At 38.0% G+C, this 27,667-nt stretch overlaps 1 protein-coding gene across 3 annotated transcripts; it reads left to right on the forward strand.

Moving 5' to 3' along the window:
• Window positions 1–2,445: 2,445 nt before the first annotated feature.
• On the forward strand, window positions 2,446–27,622 carry LOC128690295 (integrator complex subunit 15). 3 transcript variants are annotated; one of them, XM_053778910.2, is made up of 9 exons: window positions 2,446–2,648; window positions 3,251–3,343; window positions 3,514–3,620; window positions 5,830–6,054; window positions 7,976–8,156; window positions 10,332–10,503; window positions 19,200–19,428; window positions 26,760–26,919; window positions 27,381–27,622. In XM_053778910.2, exons 2-9 carry the CDS (start codon window positions 3,271–3,273, stop codon window positions 27,461–27,463), a joined length of 1,230 nt encoding a protein of 409 aa, XP_053634885.1. In that variant the 5' UTR covers window positions 2,446–2,648; window positions 3,251–3,270; the 3' UTR covers window positions 27,464–27,622. The 3 variants fall into 3 exon arrangements, with proteins under 3 accessions (XP_053634885.1, XP_053634888.1, XP_053634886.1); XM_053778911.2 differs by having other exon boundaries at window positions 2,466–2,534; XM_053778913.2 differs by lacking the exon at window positions 26,760–26,919 and having other exon boundaries at window positions 27,381–27,616.
• Window positions 27,623–27,667: the final 45 nt, after the last annotated feature.

Consider the following 27,667-nt stretch of genomic DNA (forward strand, 5'->3'; position numbering starts at 1 on the left):
AAATGCTATGCACACGACAGACATTTAAATTGTTGTATTATATTTACGTACTATGAATTTAAAATTATTACTATTATTATTATTATTATTTGTATGGGGCCTAGTCCCTGGACACACTACATGTCGACCTACCCCTTTGTGGCGTATTTTTTTGGGGATAATTTTGTTTAGTATCATTGGGTCTTTATCTTATTCTTCCAGGGCACTATCCACCAGCTTTATTTTTCAGATCAGGGAATATTTTACGGTTTTGGTGGGAATCTGATTGCTGACTCGGATGGTTTTTAGTTGGGTTGCCTAAGCAGCTAGCTTATTGTGCACCCGCAGCTCATCCTATCAGCAGTGGCGCAAAAAAAAAAAAAAAAAAACAGGATTACAGAGGTTACAATGGGTCTGTCAACCCCCAACTGAGCATTGTCACATCACCAGAAAAAAACAATAGTAATTTTATATTTTACAATTAATTCTTATACTTAATATACACAATACGGTACGGAATACAATCTCGAAAAAAAAAAATCTTATTACCGTTATTCATCTAATCGATGCAAAATTTGGATACAGCCTCAAGATGTTAGATATCTTATCCTTAACAGTTTAATAGTTAGTTTAATATGTTTATTATGCACTCCATACCCATCCTGTGGGCGGTAGTCAAAAGATTACAGAGGTACATAATGGGTCCAGGGACTGGGCCTCAAAGTTTTGATAGCTGAGCAAGTTACAGAGGTAATGAATTCACAATTTACAAAGGTAATGAACTCACAATTTACAAAGGTAATGAACTCCAGGTAGGTCTAGTCACAATCATGACAAGTTACAAAGGTATTTACAGATTACAGAGGTACACAATGGGTCCAGGGACCGGGCTCCAAAGTTTTGATGGCTGAACTAGGTACAAGGTAATGAACTCACAAGTTTATCCTTAATAATGAGGTGTTTTGTCATATCTTGTAAGGTTTGTATGGAGGTGTCTCTCAAGGTTGGATGCGTTGACACTATAAAGAACAAAAATGCACAATACCGTGACTGGAACAATACACACATAACCCGTACATGAGAGAGACGAGCCTACGACGACGTTTTGGTCCGACTTGGGCCATTTACAAAGTCATACTATAAGATATAATGCTCCAATGTATGACCCTGTCTCTGTCCACACACTTTACATTTTATGTCTTTGACAAACAGTACTGCGAAAGATACTTATAACCTAGCCTTAGTCTAGCAGTAACATTATCTTGCAGTCTACTGACCTTGATACTTTTACACAGATATGTTTAACCTGACACATTTCACTGATATGTGTAATGGATCTACTAGTTTCTATCTGTATCTTCTACTTCAAACTCGTTTACTAGTTCCTTTTTGATAATGTTTCGCAAATTTCTGTTTGAAAAAAAATTATTCTCAACATTCTTTTTTTTAATGCTTATTATTTAGTAAATTCATTCTGGTAGGGGAATGAGTGTCCTGCTCTTCAGTGGCTTAGGCAAAGGGAGCTGTATAGCCCTTGTGGCTTAGCGCTTCTTTTTTATTATAATAATAATAATAATAATTAGGCAAAGGGGTCCAACTAATCAAATAATTTGAAAAATCACGAAAACGCTTGGAATTCTACTATTTTTCACAGTGATTGTTCTGCATATTATGATATCACCTGTTTATTGTAATCTTATTTGCATATCAGCATATGTGTAGATTACTTACAATAACCAAGAAAGTCAAAGTGACTTATTTCCATTGGGGTCCCTGTAATATCTTATTATTTAAACATTAAAAGGAGATATACTACGAATAAGGTAAACTGAGTTATTTTCATTTAGATGAAAAAGGGAATAGATCAGTAATAGGGACATGTATGTTAGTTATACCAGAAATCACTCTCCTCCCTTTCTGTCGCTCCATTCGTTAGGTACCTTTTGGCTCTTTTCTTGAACTGGTTCATGCTATGACAGGCCTTGTGCAGGCAGACATATAATAGTAGAGCTATTAGCCAACTTCCTTCCACCTTGGTCGAGGTTTCATTTTCGGGCACTGGAAGCAGTGTCTCCGAGAGAAATTTTGCAAGGCGGAACAAGACTGCTCTGGGGCCTCTGGGGGCAGGCTGAGACCTCCAGTCTAAGTGAATTATACATAATTATTTTTCTAAATAAACTAAAAATGGTTGAAATTACAAAAAAAAAATGAAACGTCTACGGCTATGGGGTCCCTTTCAGAAATTCACAGCCGATCCCCGGATCAATGTACCGGTTGAACCCTCCTCTAGTAAGTAAGTAAGTTTATTCAGGTATACACAGATACAGTTACATATAATTATCATACATAGCAGAATATGTGTAGAGAACCTAGGATAACCCAAAAAAGTCAGACAGAGTGACTTATTTCCATTGGGGTCCTTTATATGGTGGGGCCTCTCATAGGCCCTGACTGGAAGGCTGGACGGCGTACACTGGCAGTGGCCCTATAAACCCCAACAACAACAACAACAAGAGAACTGTCCCACCACACTACAACTCTTGCAGTCCTCGGAAGTAGAAGAGACCTTTAATTAAGCTGCATATATCCTTACATAGTGGTAGTTAGTTATCCTGAAAAAAAAGTTCTTTGTAGAAGTGCTACTTGAGAAAACTTTTGGGTCATCCTAGGTAATCTATATATATGCTGCTATGTATGACAATTTATGTAACTATTTATGTGTACCTGTACCTGAATAAACCTGAAAAAAACTTACTTATTCATTCTCTGGAAACTTTTATTTATTTTTAACAGACATCTCTTCTAAATTAAATTAATGTAATACATGTTTGTATTAAACACAGAAATTACTCTTTGGTTGCTATTAATTAACGGTTATATAATAAAATTCAAGCTAATAGAGCTTTACAGCTATATAAAGCTTTAGTTTTAAGTAGTTTCAGCCCTAGTTTAAATCATGGGAGTTGCCTTGATGCTGATAAAAGACTCTTGATCCAAGAAATTGGGGATTGGTTCATGGTTCAAATGGTAGTTCCACTGGTTCATTACTGAAGGATTCGGTTTTAAATCTGGGCTGAATCTGTACAACATATCTTGATTATTTTTCATCAAAATATTGTCAGTGTTTTATATACAATAATACCATGAATAATTTCTTTAAACAGAAGAAAAAAAATATTGAACTAGGTTGTGATTATTGTGCATGAGTTCAGAATAATTAAGTATAATTCCACACCAAATACTCTGCTTACCATATTAAATTTTTTTGCAGATTAATGAAGAAACGTGAACATGTCTGTTGATCTGAGTGAATTGAAGTTAAGTGACTTCCCACCATGTGTACGACTAGGTCTACGCAAATTAGGTAATAAAATACTAAGAATTCAAATTACGGTAAACCCTTGATTTAACAAATGTTAAAATTCTGATATTTTGCTTGTGGTTTTATTCGATCTTTCTTGTGAAAGCTGTTACGTATTGTGTATGTATTTGAAGTCATTAATTTTTTCTATTAAATTATGATATCTCCAACAGAGGAGGTGTTGGCTATGCCCCCTGCTCCTCATCTACATGATGTTCAACAGCATATCATGGATAGATATATATTCTGCTGTAGAGACTCAAGGTCTTCTAAAATAAGGGTGAGTGTCATACTGTATCTTATTCACATTATTTTCCTAATTTTTTTGTTGATATATTTTATGTATTCTACTTTATAATGTACAGTATATTGGAAAAGGGAATATTTTGGAGGATGGCTATAAATCCATGAATTTGTTAACTGGATATACAATAGGTTCCTGGCTTTCAAGCATCAAACTTAAAATCACCTGTTGTATTAATGGTGGTAGAATTACCAACTGCTACTACTACTACTACCACTAGTGTTACACCTCACTCAAAGCCTATGTATACCCTCTGTGTCCATGTATTGTTTGTAACGGCTTGACGAAGCTCCTGGAGAGTGAAGCGTTGCCATAATAAATGTCACATTAGTTGTACTTGTGTCCTTTTTCCAGACAAAATCACCTGCACTTATGATCATGGCACTTTGAAACTAATTACTGTACTTAGGAATGCAGATCTTTAGATACTGTACAATCATTGCAAAAATTCAAGCAAAAATTATTTTCAATAAATTGTTTTGCTCTTCCTCCCTCTTATAGCAGTAAGAGGAAGGGAGAGCATTTGTAAAAAGTGTGTCAGATGCATTGAAAAAAAAGTGGGAGTAAGGGAGTGCGAGAGGGAGAGAGGGAGGTAAAGGAACATTAGAAAGAAATAGGAGGGAGGAAGGGAAGAGAGAGACTAATTCATCTAAATACAATACCTTGTTTTCATTTTCATTTTTAGAACTGTTAATTAAATTATGATAGATATAGAATTCACCACTACAACATAAAATGAGGGAAACTTGTATTTTGGTTGGTGAACACATCCTGATTATAACATTAGTGTCTGTGGGGAAATAGGTTTAGAGTTCTAAATACTACTCTATTAACAAATGATTTTCAGGAGCACATTAGTTCATATATGGGGACCTACTGTATATCAACAGCTCTTGAGCAAAAACAAATTTTTACTAGTTTTTTATGGGTTTAGTTTCAGTTAATAAAGACAAGTTAAAATGCCTTGATTCAAGCAACTATGAAGTACTGTACTACAGTACATGGTAACAACTGATAGATGAATGAATAGATAAATGATGAACACTAATGGAAAATTATTTCACTAAGAAATTTTTAAACTGTTATTTGGCGCTTCTTTTGAAGTGCTTTAAAATTTGTATAGGTGTTAGAAGAGAGTAATACATAAACATAAATTATAAATGAAATGAGGTAAAATAAAAAAGTGATTTTTGTAAAGCTGAGCATTATTTTTTGCAATAAGTCTTTTTTTCAGTGAAATTAAATGAGAAAATCATAGTGGAAGTTTTTGAACCTTGCCGGAATAGAGAAGGAATGAATTAGCTACAAGAAGCATTAAGGATAATAAAGAATGCAGACAGTCTTGTATATTAATAAGAAATGGATCTTGTGATCTATAAGAACAGGGTTAGTGAAGAAGTGAAGTGGCAGTCTTAGGAATCTCTCTAGATATGCAGTATACTAAACTAACACTTAAAGTTTAGGAGAGAATGGTGTACAATAAATCTAGTAGGATACTCTCACCATCATTCTGGAAATTAGAATTTCATTTACTGTATACAGCCTCTCCTCATTTAACGACAGAGTTCCATTCCTAAGGCCACATCAATAAACGAATTCATCGCTAATGGTTGTGGGTTTGTGTCAACCATCTTGATATTGTTTTAATGTCACCTTTGCACCATTTATAAAATTTTTAGTACATTTTTAAATGTTTATAAAGTAGTGTACTGTATATTGTAATACACATAATAGAGGAAATCAGCTCTAATATACATTATTTAGGTATGAATATCAGTCAGAGAGCCCGTTGTAAGTCAGAGTTGTCAGTAAGCGAGTACGTCACTAAGTGAGGAGAGGCTGCATATTACATGATTGGCAATACAAAAGAGAGAGAGAAAGAGATCATGTTTTGAGTTTTTGAAGAGTGCCACATTTTAATGTAGTAACATTTATCTTTAAGTAAATACACAAATAACTTGCACCTAGGAGAAAGAAACTTACGACAACTTTTCAGTATGACTTGGGCCATTAACTAGTCACCAAGTCAGACCGAAATGTTGTCATAAGTTTCTTTCTCCTAGGTGCAAGTTATTTATGTATTGTTCAAGTCACAGTATTATGCCTTTTTGTCCTTTAAATAAATGTTTAAAAAAAGTAACTTTTTTGTTTGCTCTGAATACTATGATAAATTTCTCTGAAACAGGCTGTAGGACCAGTGGAAGAACTGGTAGTAGTACGAGAACTGGGACAGCACCTAGGAAAGATAGTGGATACTGCTGCTCGCAATTCTCTCTTTATCACTTTGTTCCATCCATCTTCACATGATCCTCGTACACCACACAAACTCCGCATACTCTCAGCTTTGGTGTCTCTAGCCATTGCTACGCACAATGTGTCTGTGCTAGAAGCCACAGCAGTGTGGATGCAGGTTGGTTTTTATTTAGTTACTCTTTGAAATATGTTCACAAATAGTATACTTTTTTACCACACCAGCTTCTCCCACCAGTGGAAGGACCAGTGGAAGGTGACCAAAAAAAAAAAGGAAATGCATTTACCGTCGTTCAGTTGCTGCCTTGCCAAAAGTACATGGATATCACAATTCAAATGACTCCTCACCCTTCGTTCAAAGTGCAGGAGCTGTACTTCCCACCTCAAGGACTACAGCTTACTGGTTTCCCTGAATCTCTTCATATATGTTACCTTGCTCACACCCCAACACAATGTTCAACCATTAAAACCACTTGTCTCCACCCATGATAACTGATACAAACCTGCTAGATGTTCAAGCCCCTACCAGTCCAAACCTCCTTTACCCCTTCTCTCAGCCTTTCCTGGGATAACCCTTAACCCTCCTTGTTTCCTCCTCAGATTTTTACTCCTTGTTATCCTATTCTTCCCCGACCTCTCTAAATGCCCAAACTACCTCAGCAACCCCTCCTTTGCCCTTTGAATTATGCCTTTGATATCCCAACATCATCATCTAAGGGGATGTTGCATTTCAGAGGATCATTTGAACTGTGATGTCTGTGTACTTCTGGCAAGACAGGTGCTGAATGAATTATGTGAATATGAATTCATTTCTGTGTTACCCTACCTTGGTAGGAGGCAGCTGATGCATTAGGAAAGGATTTTATGTACTGTACCCCATTGAATGTTGTCTCCATAATGTTCTCAGATCTTGGAACCAACCCTGACTGCTCAGCAAGGTATGCCTGTGTTTGATGTTTCTAATATTTAATGAAGTCTTGTTGTATGCCAACCAAGCAGTTTCGTGTCTGCATGTGATAAGTGCATGACCACCTTGGCTGTCAGTTTTGCTTTTCTATAATATTGTTTATAGAAACTTCATGGGCACTTTTTAATTGTAAATATGAGCTTTTGTCAGATTAAATTGCCACTTTCTGCTACCCCCCAAGTGTTATATTACAACCTATTGATGTTTTTTCTTTTACTCCTTAATTTTATTATACTCCATATACTCCATATATATGCACTTTTTATATCAGTAACAAGCACTAATATCATTAGTTTGACCAATGGAGCACAAGAATTTGTGTGTAGGTGTGTGCAGTTTAGATGTCTGAATCACTTATACTCTATCACCACCTCCTAATACAGTCGTTTCTCAACATTCATAGGGAGTTACATTCCTGGTGGTCCTGAGAAATTATAAACTGCAAATGATTAAGGTAATTAAGTTGGAACAACAAATTTTGTTGCAGATTTGGGTTTATTTTGTGTTTCAGAGACCATCTACCTTTAATATAATATTGGCATTTATAAGAAATGTTGACTAAAATAAAAAAAAATTATTGGTATAGAAAAGCTATCAAATCAGATAAATACATTGGATAATTGAAGTTGTCCATCAATTGCTCATCAGTAAAAACATTGGATAATTGAAATCCACAAATGTGAAAGCCTGCAAATTTGAAGGAATGATTGTACTGTACTTATCTTGGGGCCTTGCAGTTTTGTCTTTTCATACAGGTGCAGTTCTTATGAGTTTAGCACACTGGCAACCACAAAAGTATTTTCAGGAGTTAAACCGTACTTTTGTTAGATGCAAAAAATCTGCTTAAAAACTCATCAGTTGAAAGCTGTATGTCAGTCTATATAATAGTATTTAACTTGCTAACAAGAGATAGATAGCCAGCAATAGCCAGTCTTTGTGAGCTATAAATGCCATTTTCTTGGGAAATGCAAGAGGAGAAAATGCCTCCTCTTATCCCTTCCTGTGAGCACCTATGATTTAGTATTTACCCTGTGAATATAATAACACACATTTAACATGAAAATATGAATGGGACAAATTCCTTATAGGGATTTTTTTTTTATTCTTGTGACAGCAAGTATGTTGCCTCAGTAGCTGGAGTGGAGAAGTGTGCCGAGGCTTAGTACAGGACTATTTCCAGTTCACCTCATCCTCTCCACCACATTTTGCTGCAGCACTTCGTGCCTTGCCCACTATGGCTCCTCTCTTCACAGCTAATCTTATTACAACACTCTCACAGCTCTATGCCAAAGTTGGTAAGTCTCCTTCATCAGTATTAACAAATTCTTTTATTTTATAGAATTAAGCAACTGAAATAGCTTTGTGCATTAAACCAGTTGGCTTCTATCATCTAGTGATGCTATCAGTTGTAATTACTTACCATTGCCTAAATGTTAGCATATACATATAAGGAACAATTGATATTTGCCATTCAAGGCCATCCACTCTTAATGAAATCTTATCATAAAACATACATGGTAACAAAGTATAATTCTTTCTTCTTTCTTTCAACACACCAGCCATATCCCACCGAGGCAGGGTGGCCCAAAAGGAAAAACGAAAGTTTCTCCTTTTGCATTTAGTAATATATACAGGAGAAGAGGTTACTAGCCCCTTGCTCCCGGCATTTTAGTCGCCTCTTACAACACGCATGGCTTACGGAGGAAGAATTCTGTTCCACTTCCCCATGGAGGACAAAGTATAATTATTTTACATTAATATGCTGATGAAAGCATTTTCTTTTTGGGGATTTTCTTTCTTTATGGGTCACCCTGCCTTGGTGGGAGATGGCCAACTTGTGATGAGGTATATACAGTATGAGTTTGGTCATTCTCTATCAAGAGGTGGTGGATTTTGGAGAAAATTTCATTGTCATATAGTACAGTATGTTCAGTTTGTTTTTATGACATCAGATCTTTTCAATGAGAAAATCCTCATCTCTGTCTTAATCGATCATGTTTATACACATTGCTTCATTTCCCTATGTTCTCCTTTGTTTCACCACAGACATGGTATATATGAAAGAATTGTTAGAAATGAAAAGATGTACTGTATGTTTTTTTTTTCAACAAACTGGCCATATCCCACCAAGGCAGGGTGGCCCAAAAAGAAAAACAAAAGTTTCTCTTTTTAAATTTAGTAATTTATACAGGAGAAGGGGTTGCTAGCCCCTTGCTCCCGGCATTTTAGTCGCCTCTTACAACACGCATGGCTTACGGAGGAAGAATTCTGTTCCACTTCCCCATGGAGATAAGAGGAAATAAACAAGAACAAGAACTAGAAAGAAAATAAAAGAAAACCCAGAGGGGTGTGTATATATATGCTTGTACATGTATGTGTAGTGTGACCTAAGTGTAGGTAGAAGTAGCAAGACGTACCTGAAATCTTGCATGTTTGTGCAAGATTACAGGTTTCCGTTTTACATCACTTGGCAGGACGGTAGTACCTCCCTGGGTGGTTGCTGTCTACCAACCTACTACCTACAATGTGCTGTATATAATGGAATATAACCAGGAAAACTGAAGGTCAAATGGATACTTACAGAATCGAAGATTGAGACAATTATGCAACCTATGGGAATTTTTATTCAGGAAACGTTTCGCCACACGGTGGCTTCATGATGAAGCCACTATGTGGCGAAACGTTTCCTGAATAAAGATTCCCATAGGTTGCATAAGTGTCTCAATCTTCAACTTGTCGGTTTTTCAAACCATTCATCACTACTTACAGAATCATAAGATAATTCATAGGATCATGAAATATGGTAAACCAAAGGAAGATAATAAAGGAGGGCATAATAAGGATTTTGACGAAACACAAAGAAATATACAAGATCGTGATATTTCACACTAGATCATGAAAGAACTTAGGGAAATTGAATTTACATGTTGTACAAAGTAATGCAAGGCAACAAAGAAATGCAATGGAACATAAACAAATGCCTAATAACTTGTGTAAAAATGGTGTAATGTGAGCTTGAACCAAGCTCTACAGAGAGGTTATCTCACTCATGTATACCTGCACCAAACTGATGTACATATTGAAACCAGGATTTTTGTGGTACTTTATCCATTGATCAATGGATTCATTTTGTTTTGTTAAATATTCTTGGTATGTTAGAAATAGTAATAGTTTATTTATGTCACCATCTTATTCTACTTATACTGAAGTACTAATTCCTTCAAGAAAGGGGCCTTGATGCTGGTGAAGAGGTGTTGATCCAAGGAATTGGAGCTATCCTCTCTTGGATTGAACATGATTATCTCCCAGTCTCCAAGCACTGTGTGACCCTCATGGGTTTAATGCTTCCCCACAAATAGAAGAAGAAGAAGAAGAAGAAGAAGAAGAAGAAGAAGAAGAAAATATGAAGAAGAAGAATTGAAGTGCTGTAGATCAGGAAGGCTTTTAAGAAACTTAACTTGTAATTTCAGGGAGCGGGGAGATATGTGAACGTCCACCAGAAACCCTTGTAAGCACTGTTGTTTGGTGGTTGAAAGGAGTCCCTGGCCTTCCTCCTCATCTTGCCCTAGCTCCACTTACCCATTCACTACCAGGGGTTTCTCTTCCCATGACAGCCGTACCCCCTATTGCACCCCTCATGAAGTAAGTGGTGATAATGCCTCATCAGGATCACTAGACAAAACACATGAATGTCACACTGTAACTTCAACTAAAGACAATTAGCAGATTTGGGACTCAGCCTAAGCTTGTTCAAGTATTTCCTAGTTACGCCCACCCATTCACATATCCTTTTTACTAATAATCATACAATATCCCTTCCATTTTGGTTATGAATATAAATATAGTCAGTTCCTACAATTGTTCATTTATGAAAGTTTGATTTAAGAAGTGAGACATTAAAGAATAAATTAGTATAGCTCTTGTATGATTCAGTTAAGTACATTCCTTACCTTGTAGCTCACTGGGCCTGATGGTAGCAGTTCTTGTGCTAGCCTTGTCTGTCTAGACCCAGCTGCACCCATTAGCATTTGTTGTTAATTCATGTGAATACTTAATATTAATTTGTGCTTACCAATTTGTAGTTACAGGAGCAGAGTTATGGTAGTGGTGGCCTCTCTTCATTGTTCATTTTGTCATATACTGTAAATAATTTTTTAAATTTTCCCAAATCTTTTTCAGAAGATCCTGGAATGTAAAATGGCTCCTTATTAAATTGTGCCACAATTGTGACCACAGATTTTTAGAGAGCAATTTGCATAATAATTTAGATAACATAGTGCAGGAATTAGTGGTGTGTGAACAGGAGTGTGTTGAGGCAAGTAATTAATGAGTCTGAACTTGAAGTAGAACTGAATTTGCTGACAATGTGTAGAGATTGCCTTGTAGGAAATAAATCTCTTACTTAGAATTTTTCATAGTAAGTAAGAATGGTTTCCCAACAGTTCACTGCATTATTTTATCAAGAAAATTTTGAATTTCAGGGAAGTACTACCGTCCTGCCAGATGACTGTGAAACAAAAACCTGTAACTGTTTTGCATGATGGTAGGATTGCTGGTTTCTTTTTCTGTCTCATAAACACGCTAAGATAACAGGGATATCTTGCTACTCCTACTTACACTTTGGTCACACTTCACAGACACGCACATGCATATATATATATATACATACATCTAGGTTTTTCTCCTTTTTCTAAATAGCTCTTGTTCTTTTTTATTTCTTCTATTGTCCATGGGGAAGTGGAAAAGAATCTTTCCTCCGTAAGCCATGCGTGTCGTATGAGGCGACTAAAATGCCGGGAGCAATGGGCTAGTAACCCCTTCTCCTGTATACAATTACTAAAAAAGAGAAGAAGAAAAACTTTATAAAACTGGGTTGCTTAAATGTGCGTGGATGTAGTGCGGATGACAAGAAACAGATGATTGCTGATGTTATGAATGAAAAGAATTTGGATGTCCTGGCCCTAAGCGAAACAAAGCTGAAGGGGGTAGGAGAGTTTCAGTGGGGGGAAATAAATGGGATTAAATCTGGAGTATCTGAGAGAGTTAGAGCAAAGGAAGGGGTAGCAGTAATGTTAAATGATCAGTATGGAAGGAGAAAAGAGAATATGAATGTGTAAATTCAAGAATTATGTGGATTAAAGTAAAGGTTGGATGCGAGAAGTGGGTCATAATAAGCGTGTATGCACCTGGAGAAGAGAGGAATGCAGAGGAGAGAGAGAGATTTTGGGAGATGTTAAGTGAATGTATAGGAGCCTTTGAACCAAGTGAGAGAGTAATTGTGGTAGGGGACTTGAATGCTAAAGTAGGAGAAACTTTTAGAGAGGGTGTGGTAGGTAAGTTTGGGGTGCCAGGTGTAAATGATAATGGGAGCCCTTTGATTGAACTTTGTATAGAAAGGGGTTTAGTTATAGGTAATACATATTTTAAGAAAAAGAGGATAAATAAGTATACACGATATGATGTAGGGCGAAATGACAGTAGTTTGTTGGATTATGTATTGGTAGATAAAAGACTGTTGAGTAGACTTCAGGATGTACATGTTTATAGAGGGGCCACAGATATATCAGATCACTTTCTAGTTGTAGCTACACTGAGAGTAAAAGGTAGATGGGATACAAGGAGAATAGAAGCATCAGGGAAGAGAGAGGTGAAGGTTTATAAACTAAAAGAGGAGGCAGTTAGGGTAAGATATAAACAGCTATTGGAGGATAGATGGGCTAATGAGAGCATAGGCAATGGGGTCGAAGAGGTATGGGGTAGGTTTAAAAATGTAGTGTTAGAGTGTTCAGCAGAAGTTTGTGGTTACAGGAAAGTGGGTGCAGGAGGGAAGAGGAGCGATTGGTGGAATGATGATGTAAAGAGAGTAGTAAGGGAGAAAAAGTTAGCATATGAGAAGTTTTTACAAAGTAGAAGTGATGCAAGGAGGGAAGAGTATATGGAGAAAAAGAGAGAAGTTAAGAGAGTGGTGAAGCAATGTAAAAAGAGAGCAAATGAGAGAGTGGGTGAGATGTTATCAACAAATTTTGTTGAAAATAAGAAAAAGTTTTGGAGTGAGATTAACAAGTTAAGAAAGCCTAGAGAACAAATGGATTTGTCAGTTAAAAATAGGAGAGGAGAGTTATTAAATGGAGAGTTAGAGGTATTGGGAAGATGGAAGGAATATTTTGAGGAATTGTTAAATGTTGATGAAGATAGGGAAGCTGTGATTTCGTGTATAGGGCAAGGAGGAATAGCATCTTGTAGGAGTGAGGAAGAGCCAGTTGTGAGTGTGGGGGAAGTTCGTGAGGCAGTAGGTAAAATGAAAGGGGGTAAGGCAGCCGGGATTGATGGGATAAAGATAGAAATGTTAAAAGCAGGTGGGGATATAGTTTTGGAGTGGTTGGTGCAATTATTTAATAAATGTATGGAAGAGGGTAAGGTACCTAGGGATTGGCAGAGAGCATGCATAGTTCCTTTGTATAAAGGCAAAGGGGATAAAAGAGAGTGCAAAAATTATAGGGGGATAAGTCTGTTGAGTGTACCTGGTAAAGTGTATGGTAGAGTTATAATTGAAAGAATTAAGAGTAAGACGGAGAATAGGATAGCAGATGAACAAGGAGGCTTTAGGAAAGGTAGGGGGTGTGTGGACCAGGTGTTTACAGTGAAACATATAAGTGAACAGTATTTAGATAAGGCTAAAGAGGTCTTTGTGGCATTTATGGATTTGGAAAAGGCGTATGACAGGGTGGATAGGGGGGCAATGTGGCAGATGTTGCAAGTGTATGGTGTAGGAGGTAGGTTACTGAAAGCAGTGAAGAGTTTTTACGAGGATAGTGAGGCTCAAGTTAGAGTATGTAGGAAAGAAGGAAATTTTTTCCCAGTAAAAGTAGGCCTTAGACAAGGATGTGTGATGTCACCGTGGTTGTTTAATATATTTATAGATGGGGTTGTAAGAGAAGTAAATGCGAGGGTCTTGGCAAGAGGCGTGGAGTTAAAAGATAAAGAATCACACACAAAGTGGGAGTTGTCACAGCTGCTCTTTGCTGATGACACTGTGCTCTTGGGGGATTCTGAAGAGAAGTTGCAGAGATTGGTGGATGAATTTGGTAGGGTGTGCAAAAGAAGAAAATTAAAGGTGAATACAGGAAAGAGTAAGGTTATGAGGATAACAAAAAGATTAGGTGATGAAAGATTGAATATCAGATTGGAGGGAGAGAGTATGGAGGAGGTGAACGTATTCAGATATTTGGGAGTGGACGTGTCAGCGGATGGGTCTATGAAAGATGAGGTGAATCATAGAATTGATGAGGGAAAAAGAGTGAGTGGTGCACTTAGGAGTCTGTGGAGACAAAGAACTTTGTCCTTGGAGGCAAAGAGGGGAATGTATGAGAGTATAGTTTTACCAACGCTCTTATATGGGTGTGAAGCGTGGGTGATGAATGTTGCAGCGAGGAGAAGGCTGGAGGCAGTGGAGATGTCATGTCTGAGGGCAATGTGTGGTGTGAATATAATGCAGAGAATTCGTAGTTTGGAAGTTAGGAGGAGGTGCGGGATTACCAAAACTGTTGTCCAGAGGGCTGAGGAAGGGTTGTTGAGGTGGTTCGGACATGTAGAGAGAATGGAGAGAAACAGAATGACTTCAAGAGTGTATCAGTCTGTAGTGGAAGGAAGGCGGGGTAGGGGTCGGCCTAGGAAGGGTTGGAGGGAGGGGGTAAAGGAGGTTTTGTGTGCGAGGGGCTTGGACTTCCAGCAGGCATGCGTGAGCGTGTTTGATAGGAGTGAATGGAGACAAATGGTTTTTAATACTTGACGTGCTGTTGGAGTGTGAGCAAAGTAACATTTATGAAGGGATTCAAAAACTTCTCTCAGAAGTACAGTTTGCACTTGAATATTGAAAATATGTAAAGCAGCAAAGTGATATACAGTGGGGCTCCACTTTATTCGGCAGGTTAGAATTTTTCCATTGCAAATATATACAGTGCCGGAAAGCAGACTTCGCCGGAAAGCAGAACTCCATTTTTTCCATTTATAAATGCATATAAATGCCAGATAACAAGTTTACACTAACATATTAAGTTAGCAATAGAAATAGGCTTTAAAAAGTAAAATACACACACAGTACACTCATTATTTACCTCAAAATATTTGTAGTCTTAATGTAGGGCAAAAGGTGAGTAGTATTACTCTAAAAAGTCAGGTGTGGTAGCCCTCCTGGCCACCCCACCCACACATACTATACTACGATGCTTAAAGCTCCCTAGAGCGATAAAATGCATATACAGCACACGCATTACTAACCTTTAAATATTTGTAGTCTTAATGGTCTTAATGTAGGGTGAGAGGTGAAAAGTAGAAAGTCGTGTGGAAGGCATGGCATCCTGCCTGGCCACTCCCACCTACTACGACATTAAGCTCCCTAGAGCGATAAAATGTATACAGTAAGGCCCCGCTTTACGGCGTTTTGCCTTACGGCGTTCCGTTAATACGGCAATGTCAAATTATGACCAGAATTTGCTATACGGCAAGTGGTCTTTCAAATACGGCGCCCCCCACCCGGTTTGTTTACATTTTCCGTGACCACATCTATTATGTCAGGAAACTTTCCAAAATTTCAAGTGTTTTAAAGTTACTGCATATTTTATATGTACTCTGATAATTATACAGTGGACCCCCGGTTAACGATATTTTTTCACTCCAGAAGTATGTTCAGGTGCCAGTACTGACCGAATTTGTTCCCATAAGAAATATTGTGAAGTAGATTAGTCCATTTCAGACCCCCAAACATACACGTACAAACGCACTTACATAAATACACTTACATAATTGGTCACATTCGGAGGTAATCGTTATGCGGGGGTCCACTGTACTTATGTGTACCTGTACCTAAATATACTTACACACTGTGCTGGTGTGCAGGTACACATTAAAATCGCTAAGTCTCTCTCTACTCATGACGCCAATACTACTTAATAATAACCACTCTTTGGCACACTAAATGTCTTATTTTACATCAATACATGTATAGGCATTTTCATTAATCCATCTATGATATTTTCCTCAAAATTATATATGAAACCCATTACACAGCATATAAACATGATACATACACTCACAGAATAAAAATTGATGTAAACATGATTTGTTTACAAAGCAGCTGTGTAGATAGTGTTGGAAGAGTTATGTTTTCTCTAGTCAAACTGGGGGATAACTGTAGAAAAATATTCTTTTTGTATGCCTTTACTCTATATATAGCAATTCATGACCCTTGTGGGTTTAGTGCTTTTTAATAATAATATTATTATTAATAATAATATAATAATAATATTATTATTATTATTATTATTTTTTTTTTTTTTCCAACAAGTCGGCCGTCTCCCACCGAGGCAGGGTGACCCAAAAAAGAAAGAAAATCCCCAAAAAGAAAATACTTTCATCATCATTCAACACTTTCACCACACTCACACATTATCACTGCTTTTGCAGAGGTGCTCAGAATACAACAGTTCAGAAGCATATACGTATAAAGATACACAACATATCCCTCCAAACTGCCAATATCCCAAACCCCTCCTTTAAAGTGCAGGCATTGTACTTCCCATTTCCAGGACTCAAGTCCGACTATATGAAAATAACCGGTTTCCCTGAATCCCTTCACTAAATATTACCCTGCTCACACTCCAACAGATCGTCAGGTCCCAAGTATCATTCGCCTCCATTCACTCCTGTCTAACATGCTCATGCATGCTTGCTGGAAGTCCAAGCCCCTAGCCCACAAAACCTCCTTTACCCCCTCTTTCCAACCCTTTTGAGGACGACCCCTACCCCTCCTTCCTTCCCCTATAGATTTATATGCTTTCCATGTCATGCTACTTTGATCCATTCTCTCTAAATGACCATACCACCTCAACAGCCCCTCTTCTGCCCTCTGACTAATGCTTTTATTAACTCCACACCTTCTCCTAATTTCCACACTCCGAATTTTCTGCATAATATTTACACCACACATTGCCCTTAGACAGGACATCTCCACTGCCTCCAACCGTCTCCTCGCTGCTGCATTTACCACCCAAGCTTCACATCCATATAAGAGTGTTGGTACTACTATACTTTCATACATTCCCTTCTTTGCCTCCATAGATAACGTTTTTTGACTCCACATATACCTCAACGCACCAATCATCTTTTTTCCCTCATCAATTCTATGATTAACCTCATCCTTCATAAACCCATCCGCCGACACGTCAACTCCCAAGTATCTGAAAACATTCACTTCTTCCATACTCCTCCTCGCCAATTTGATATCCAATTTTTCTTTATCTAAATCATTTGATACCCTCATCAATTTATTCTTTTCTATGTTCACTTTCAACTTTCTACCTTTACACACATTCTCAAACTCATCCACTAACCTTTGCAATTTTTCTTTAGAATCTCTCATAAGCACAGTATCATCAGCAAAAAGTAACTGTGTCAGTTCCCATTTTGAATTTGATTCCCCATAATTTAATCCCACCCCTCTCCTGAACACCCTAGCATTTACTTCTTTTACAACCCCATCTATAAATATGTTAAACAGCCATGGTGACATTACACATCCCTGTCTAAGACCTACTTTTACCGGGAAGTAGTCTCCCTCTCTTCTACATACCCTAACCTGAGCCTCACTATCCTCATAAAAACTCTTTACAGGACTTAATAACTTACCACCTATTCCATATACTTGCAACATCTGCCACATTGCTCCTCTATCCACTCTATCATATGCCTTTTCTAAATCCATAAATGCAATAAAAACTTCCCTACCTTTATCTAAATACTGTTCACATATATGCTTCAATGTAAACACTTGATCTACACATCCCCTACCCACTCTGAAGCCTCCCTGCTCATCCGCAATCCTACATTCTGTCTTACCTCTAATTCTTTCAATTATAACCCTACGGTATACTTTTCCTGGTATACTCAGTAAACTTATTCCTCTATAATTTTTACATTTCATATTTATGTTAATTTATTCTACTGTGACGTATTTAGATGGATTAAGCAAAATGTCTATATTAATGGTTTATACAATATTTAATGTTCCTTAGAGTGATTATTATTGTTATTATTATTATTATCATTATTATTATCATTATTATTATCATTATTAATATGGCATCTTCAAGACTATAAGACACTCTCAGTGATTTTAATGTGTACCTGCATGCCAGCACAGTGTGTAAGTTTACTTAGGTACAGGTACACATATGTATAATTATCAGTTATAATAATAATGTAGGTATGTAGTCTGCCTGGGTTACGTACCTACACCTACCTACATAGCTACACAATATTTAATGTGGCCCAGAGCCATATTATTACCATCGACATACCATGTTCACTGAGTTTAACTGTGTCTAACAACTACCTTTAGATGCCATCATAAACAAAGAGAGAAGAAATGAATAATTCAAGCCAAGAATTGTAAACAAAAGCATTATGTATTAAGGGGAGTGACGTAATGTTTTCCCTCTGCCCGGCTACTACACCTCCATAGTATATAAACATAAAATGTTTATATGTTATGTAACATGTTTCTTATATAATTTTGAAGAAAATATAATAGATGGATTAATGAAAATGTCAATATTAACATAAAGTAAGACATTTAATGTGCCGAAGAGTGATTATTATCAGTGATTATTATCAGTATTACGTAATGTTTTCCCTCCACTCAGCAACCACTCCTCCATAGCATATAAACAGCATGTTTATATGCTATGTAATGTGTTACTTATATAATTTTGAAGAAAATATCATAGATGGTTTAATGAAAATGTCTATATTGATGTAAAATTGGACATTTAATGTGCCCAAGAGTGATTTTTATTACATAATAGAGAGATGTGCTCATGGAGAATGTAAACAAACTGGGTGGCCTGCGCTGTATTTGAAAGACCACTTGCCATATAGAAAGTTTTGGTCATAATTTGAGATCGCCATATTAGCGGAACGCCGTAAGGCGAAACAATGAAAAGCTGGGCCCTCCTGTATGTATTTATTTTTTTTGTTCAAAAATTTTCAGAATAAGAAAGAAATTGGCATTTCATTTCATTTTTTTTTTTTCAACAAGTCAGCCTTCTCCCAATAGTTTTTGTTAATAATTTGGATTCCTCAGAGCACAAATTACTCTGAAAAATAGATATAGAGTAGCTCTATAGATATTTACATCCTGTTATTTCTTTCTTTTTCTAACTATTTTATGCCAGTTTTTTTACTCTCTTCTTGTCACTGTTAATAGTACATCAACATTTTAATTTCCAAAGATAATGTTGTTCTCTGTAACTCTCGTATAAACTCTTGGGTTTGTGTTTCAGGTGGTGTGTGGAAGCTCCATTCTTTGAAAACACAAATAATTGCTCAGAATCACAGGGAAGAAGATCAAGTCTTCCTAAACTGATGGAAGCTGAAGGATTTTTTGATAAAGCAACTTCAGCAAAATTAGGACCATCAGAAAGCACTAATTTGTATTCTCAGCTTCATCTTTCCATTCTTCATACGTTGCAAAATGTGCCTTCTGTCCGTGCTCGCATGACACAAAAGCAGGTATGTGTACTGCTTAATGATTAGTGCAAGTACTCCTACTACTTTCTGTGTGTCTTGGGATGTGCAGCTGACTCTGAAACTCCCGTTAATTATTTGCCCACAGCTTTGGTCTTTTCACTCAAGTTTTTTTTTTTTTTTTTTTTTTCAACAAGTCGGCTGTCTCTCACAGAGACAGGGTGACCCAAAAAGAAAGAAAATTCCCAAAAAGAAAATACTTTCATCATCATTCAACACTTTCACCTCACTCACACATAATCACTGTCTTTGCAGAGGCACCCACATACAACAATTTAGAAGCATATATAACATATCCCTCCAAATTGCCATTATCCCAAACCCCTCCTTTAAAATGCAGGCATTGTATTTCACATTTCCAGAACTCAAATCTGGCTATATAAAAATAACTGGTTTCTCCGAATCCCTTCACTAAATATTACCCTGCTCACACTCCAACAGCTCGTCAGGTCCCAAAAACCATTCATCTCCATTCACTCCTATCTAACATTCTCACATATGCTTTCTGGAAGTCCAAGCCCCTTGCCTACAAAACCTCCTTTACCCCCTCCCTCCAACCTTTTCGAGAATGACCCCTACCCTGCCTTCCTTCTCCTAGAGATTTACACAATCTCCAAGTCATTCTACTTCGATCCATTCTCTCTAAATGACCAAACCACCTCAACAACCCCTCTTCAGCCCTCTGACTAATACTTTTAGTAACTCCACACCTCCTAATTTCCACACTCCGAATTCTCTGCATAATATTTACATCACACATTGCCCTTAGACAGGACATCTCCACTGCCTCCAGCTGCCTTCTTGCTGCAGCATTTGCAACCCAAGCTTCACACCCATATAAGAGTGTTTGTACCACTATACTTTTGTACATTCCCTTCTTTGCCTCCATGGATAATGTTTTTTGTCTCCACAAATACCTCAATTCGCCACTCACCTTTTTTTCTTCATGAATTCTATGGTTAACCTCATCCTTCATAAACCCATCTGCTGACAAGTCAACTTCCAAATATCTGAAAACATTCACTTCTTCCATACTCCTTCTCTCCAGTGTGATATCCAATTTTTCTTTATCTAAATCATTTGATACCCTCATCACCTTACCTATGTTCACTTTCAATTTTCTACCTTTACACACCCTCATAAACTCGTCCACTAACCTTTGCAACTTTTCTTTAGAATCTCCCATAAGCACAGTATCATCAGCAAAAAGTAACTTTGTCAACTTCCATTTTGTACTTGATTTCCCATAATTTAATCCCACCCCACTCCCCAACACCCTAGCATTTACTTCTTTTACAACCCCATCTTTCTTCTTTCTTTCAACACACCGGCCATATCCCACCGAGGTGGGGTGGCCCAAAAGGAAAAACGAAAGTTTCTCCTTTTTCATTTAGTAATATATACAGGAAAAGGGGTTACTAGCCCCTTGCTCCCGGCATTTTAGTTGCCTCTTATGACATGCATGGCTTACGGAGGAAGAATTCTGTTCCACTTCCCCATGGAGAACAACCCCATCTATAAATATATTAAACAACCATGGTGACATTACACATCCCTGTCTAAGACCTGCTTTTACTGGGAAGTAATCTACCTCTCTCCTACACACCCTAACCTGGGCCTCACTATCCTCATAAAAACTCTTTACACCATTTAGTAACTTACTACCTATTCCATATACACCTACCATCTGACTTACGACCACTCGACTTACGACCGTGATTTTTATGCCAAATTTCTGGGAAATAAACAACTATTTGTGCTGTACACAGTGTTTATCCTAAACCTTAAAGTATAAAATACAGTACTAACAGCATAAAAAGTAAAGTAAAACATGAAATACTAAAATAAAACAATAAAGTAAAGTCATTACAAAAATGTGATGTTGATATTCAGTAGTAAACTTCGGCTTACGTCCATTTCGACTTACGACCGGTTTCTTGGAACCGAACTCGGTCGTAAGTCGGATGGTAGGTGTACTTGCAACATCTGCCACATTGCTCCACTATCCACTATATCATATGCTTTTTCTAAATCCATAAATGCAGTGAAAACTACCCTACCTTTATCTAATACTGTTCACATACATACTTCAATGTAAACACTTGATCTACACATCTGCTACCCACTCTAAAGCCTCCTTGCTCATCTGCAGTCCTACTCTCTGTCTTACCTCTAATTCTTTCAATAATAACCCTACCATATACTTTTCCTGGTACACTCAGTAAACTTCTTCTTTCAACAAACTGGCCATATCTGGACTCAAGAAATCGTAATGACACGATTGCAAACAATCGTGTCATTACGATTTCTTGAGTCATGTTGACGGCAGTGAAGGGACTTGAGCTAGAGTTCGTCACGGCCACACTAGCTGGAGATTCGTCTGTAAAAACTTGCATTTGTGGTCACAGAGGTGCCTGTGCTAACCTTCCTATGGTGTAGAAATATACCTAGTTGGATGAATCTTATTGTGGCTAGCTGGTCTAGTGGCTAACGCGACGGGCTGGAGTTTTGAGACTCTATGACCGCGGGTTCAATCCCGGCCGGGGGTATGGTTTGGCCATATCCCACCGAGGCAGGGTGGCCCAAAAAGAAAAACAAAAGTTTCTCTTTTTAAATTTATTAATTTATACAGGAGAAGGGGTTACTAGTCCCTTGCTCCTGGCATTTTAGTCGCCTCTTACAGCACGCATAGCTTATGGAGGAAGAATTCTGTTCCACTTCCCCATGGAGATAAGAGGAAATAAACAAGAAGAAGAACTAGTAAGAAAATAGAAGAAAACCCAGAGGGGTGTGTATATATGTGCTTGTACATGTATGTGTAGTGTGACCTAAGTGTAAGTATAAGTAGGAAGACGCACCTGAAACCTTGTATGTTTTCTTTCTTTCAACACACCGGCCGTATCCCACCAAGGCAGGGTGGTCCAAAAAGAAAAACGAAAGTTTCTCTTAAATTTAGTAATTTATATGGGAGAAGGGGTTACTAGCCCCTTGCTCTCGGCATTTTAGTCGCCTCTTACAACACGCATGGCTTACAGAGGAAGAATTCTGTTCCACTTCCCCATGGAGATAAGAGGAAATAAACAAGAACAAGAACTAGAAAGAAAATAGAAGAATACCTAGAGGGGTGTGTATATATATGCTTGTACATGTATGTGTAGTGTGACCTAAGTGCAAGTAGAAGTAACAAGACATACCTGAAATCTTGCATGTTTATGAGACAGACAAAAGACACCAGCAATCCTACCATCATGTAAAACAATTACAGGCTTTTGTTTTACACTCACTTGGCAGGACGGTAGTGCCTCCCTGGGCGGTTGCTGTCTACCAACCTACTACCTAGAATTCAGTAAACTTATTCCCCTATAATTTTTACGATCTCTCTTGTCCCCTTCCCTTTATATAAAGGAACTATACATGCTCTCTGCCAATCCCTAGGTACCTTCCCCTCTTTCATACATTTATTAACTCTTAAACTGTCCAAACGTAGATCTATGTTCATGTGCGTTGTGCTCCGACCTTAATTTTCCCCATTTGAAAGCATGTAAAAAAATGTAGATCTACGTTCGGAGCCCCCCCCGCACGTGGACGTATATCTGTGTTTGGACAGTTTAAGGGTTAAACAAAAATACCAAGCACTCCAACACTATATCCCACCCCCCTGCTTTAAACATTTCTGTCATGATCCCATCATTTCCGGCTGCTTTACCCCCTTTAATTCTATGTAATGCCTCACATATCTCCCCCACACTCACATCCTGCTTTTCTTCACTCCTAAAAGATGTTATACCTCCCTGGCCAGTGCATAAAATTACTGCCTCCCTTTCTTCATCGACATTTAAAAGATGCCATCTATACCTCCAGCTCCAGATCAACTAACTCCCCTACTCCCTTTTTAACTGACAAATCCATTCTTTCCCTCGACTTTCTTAACTTGTTTTTCTCCAATTTTTTTTCTTATTTTCTGCAAAATTTCTTGACAGTGCCTCTTCCACTCTATCATGTGCTCTCCTTTTGCACTCTCTCACCACTCTCTTCACCTTTCTTTTATTCTCCATATACTCTACTCTTCTTATAACACTTCTCTGTAAAAGCCTCTCATAAGCTACCTTTTTCTCTTTTATCACACCCTTTACTTCATCACTCCACCAATCACTCCTCTTTCCTCCTGCACCCACCCTCCTATAGCCACAAACTTCTGCCCCATATTCTAATACTGCATTTTTAAAACTATTCCAACCCTCTTCAACCCCCCACTACTCATATTTGCACTATCCCACCTTTCTGCCAATAGTTGTTTATATCTCACCCTAACTTCCTCCTCCCTTAGTTTTTACACCTTCACCTCTCTCTTACTTGCTGTTGCCATTTTCCTTTTGTCCCATCTACCTCTTTCTCTAACTGTAGCTACAACTAAATAATGATCTGATATATCAGTTGCCCCTCTATAAACACTTACATCCTGAAGCCTACCCATCAACCTTTTATCCACCAATACATAATCTAACAAACTACTTTTAGTACATGCTGTATCATACCTTGTATACTTTGTCCTCTTTTTCATGAGAAATAAATGTAAAGCACTAATGAAATGGATAAATGAACATTTAAATCACTTTTACCTTTATTGAAGACTCTTGTTGGCACATGGAAGACGGCAAGAAGGGGAGAGGGAGGAGAGGTTATCTCTACCACAATCACTACCACCCTCTACCACAGTTACCACCACCCTCTACCACCATCACTACCACTCTCTACCACCATCACTACCACCCTCTACCACCATCACAACCATTATCACCCTCTACCACATCACAACCATTATCACCCTCTACCACCATCATAACCACCCTTTATGAGTAACAAAGGCAGAAGACTGAGTCACGAACTTATGAGCAGCCGCATCCTGCAGGTGTCTGGTATGGATGATTTCTGAGCGGATCTACAAAAAACGGGGAAAATTTCACCGAAAAAAGTGGTTGAAAACTGAATTGTATGATAACCGGACCAGATGAAAACTGGGGTTCCACTGTATATAGATTTTTTTTTTTTTTTTTGACAGGAATGCTAGTGATCTCTCAAGCCACAGCACTATTTATGCCCATCCCATAACTTCCTTCCTTGTGGTTGGTGAATAACAAATGCAGATACACTAAATAGAAATAGAACAATATTTCATTTACTTTATGTAGTGTGATACGTTTGAGGTATGGCTCAGTTGGCAATGCATATAGTGAATGTCCTTGGTTCAATCCCTGGCATGGGTGGGAACATTGGTCAATGTTTCCTTACACCTGGTGTCCCTGTTCACCTAGTAGTAAGTAGGTACCTGGGTATTAGCCAGTTGTTGTGTATTGCATCCTTGGGGTACAAGATTTAAGGATTATCCTGGGTGGCTAACTCTTTGGGTTAAAAATCCCAACAACAGGGGCTCTGGTGGCCTGGTGGTTAAAGCTCTCGCTTCACACGGTGAGGGCCTGGGTTCGATTCCCAGCCAGAGTAGAAACATTGGACGTGTTTCTTTCCACCTGTTGTCTATGTTCCCCATCAGTAAAATGGGTACCTGGGTGTTAGTCGACTGGTGTGGGTCGCATCCTGGGACACTGACCTAAGGAGGCCTGGTCACAGACCGGGCCGCGGGGGCGTTGACCCCCGAAACTCTCTCCAGATAAACTCCAGAAATCTTATCACTGATAACTTATACCTGTTATAGAGCTTTTTTTAATTAAGGAAAATATGAAAAATTAAACTACAGTACATTCATTATTATTGTGATTATTATTTACAAAAATGTCTTGCTGATATTATTTTAGTTTCAGTTACATCTTTAAATATGAATGAAAACTTACCACAAGGCACAGTACTCGCTCCCATCTTGTTCCTCATCCTCATATCCGACATAGACAAGGATGTCAGCCACAGCACCGTGTCTTCCTTTGCAGATGACACCCGAATCTGCATGACAGTGTCTTCCATTGCAGACACTGCAAAGCTCCAGGCGGACATCAACCAAATCTTTCAGTGGGCTGCAGAAAACAATATGAAGTTCAACGATGAGAAATTTCAATTACTCAGATATGGTAAACATGAGGAAATTAAATCTTCATCAGAGTACAAAACAAATTCTGGCCACAAAATAGAGCGAAACACCAACGTCAAAGACCTGGGAGTGATCATGTCGGAGGATCTCACCTTCAAGGACCATAACATTGTATCAATTGCATCTGCTAGAAAAATGACAGGATGGATAATGAGAACCTTCAAAACTAGGGAGGCCAAGCCCATGATGACACTCTTCAGGTCACTTGTTCTATCTAGGCTGGAATATTGCTGCACACTAACAGCACCTTTCAAGGCAGGTGAAATTGCCGACCTAGAAAATGTACAGAGAACTTTCACGGCGCGCATAACGGAGATAAAACACCTCAATTATTGGGAGCGCTTGAGGTTCCTAAACCTGTATTCCCTGGAACGCAGGAGGGAGAGATACATGATTATATACACCTGGAAAATCCTAGAGGGACTAGTACCGAACTTGCACACGAAAATCACTCACTACGAAAGCAAAAGACTTGGCAGACGATGCACCATCCCCCCAATGAAAAGCAGGGGTGTCACTAGCACGTTAAGAGACCATACAATAAGTGTCAGGGGTCCGAGACTGTTCAACTGCCTCCCAGCACACATAAGGGGGATTACCAACAGACCCCTGGCAGTCTTCAAGCTGGCACTGGACAAGCACCTAAAGTCAGTTCCGGATCAGCCGGGCTGTGGCTCGTACATTGGTTTGCGTGCAGCCAGCAGCAACAGCCTGGTTGATCAGGCTCTGATCCACCAGGAGGCCTGGTCACAGACCGGGCCGCGGGGGCGTTGACCCCCGGAACTCTCTCCAGGTAAACTCCAGGTAAACAACAACATACAGTACATAAGGAATCATTTACTATTTTGCCACCTGTGCTCGTAGTTCCTGTACATATGCATGCACTCATATTTTACAATCTTTTTCTGCCAATCAATCAGTTATGCACTAAACAACGCTCTGATACTTAGGTAAAATGTTTCCTGGAAATTCTTTTACAGTAAATGTACAAGGTATTTGGCAAGAGTTTTAAGGGAATGCATATTGCATTTTGGACAACAGCATCAAACTAAATAAAAAAATTATACTTGAGAACATTATAATGCTACACTGAAAGTTTGGAAACTGATTTCTCAATGATAAGAATCTTTTAATAAAATTGTAATTAACAGAATATCTATCGTACATATGATTTGCTTAAATACTTATTTTTATAATAAAATGGCAATGATGGTTGCAGGTATTATGTCCCAAACATGTAACCAGTGTTGTTGATGCTGTGTGTGAAAGAATCAGAAGCTGTGGACCAGAAAATGAAGAGGTTATCAACATGTCGCTTGATAGACTAGCTCAGATCATATTAGTTGCATTACACACAGAATCTCTTGCTGGATCCCTTAGTAAGTATTTTTATCATATACAGTACCTCAATTTCATGAATATTATTGTAGTATTTCCAAATAACTGTGAAAATATAAATTATTGAAAACATTTTAGAAAACAAGAATTTTCTTAAATATTCTTAATTGTGACAAATTATGCTTATTTGTGACAAATATTGTAACAGTATTATCCCACTGCATAGAAACTGGATGTCTATGCTCATTTCAAGAATAGAAGTGTATGCTTACCTTAAATTAAAAGGGTATCCTCTACTACAAAATTATCCAGTAATTTAGCACAGACTTAATGCTTTACCCATGGTAGTGACCACTTTTTTTGTTTCCACATTGGCCATTTCCCACCACAGAAATGACTGAAAGGTATATGTAAGGCTGAAAGAGACAAACAATTTAAAGAGACATAATGCAGATTAAACAATCTGTTATGCATTGTATATAATTCCAACTTTCTTTTGCAGGTGATATGTGGGATTCGTTGCACAGACTACCTATAAAAAATCGTCTTATCACCACTCTGTTAGCAACTCGAGAAGCCAGGTGACTGCAAGAGTTACAATGAAGACTGGTTAATATAGTGTTAACTGTATTATACTGAATGTGTCTAGATGCCATTTCTGTCTTGCAGTTATTGCACAGATCTTAAAAGTGGAGTGTGTGTGTCATTTGTAATATTAATTACTTTATGTATGAAAAAATAAGTTTATGTATGTTTTACAAAATTGCTGGTCCTCCATAAGTGAATTCT

Source organism: Cherax quadricarinatus, chromosome 32, assembly GCF_038502225.1.
Source record: "Cherax quadricarinatus isolate ZL_2023a chromosome 32, ASM3850222v1, whole genome shotgun sequence".
Classification (NCBI taxonomy): Eukaryota; Metazoa; Arthropoda; class Malacostraca; order Decapoda; family Parastacidae; genus Cherax; species Cherax quadricarinatus.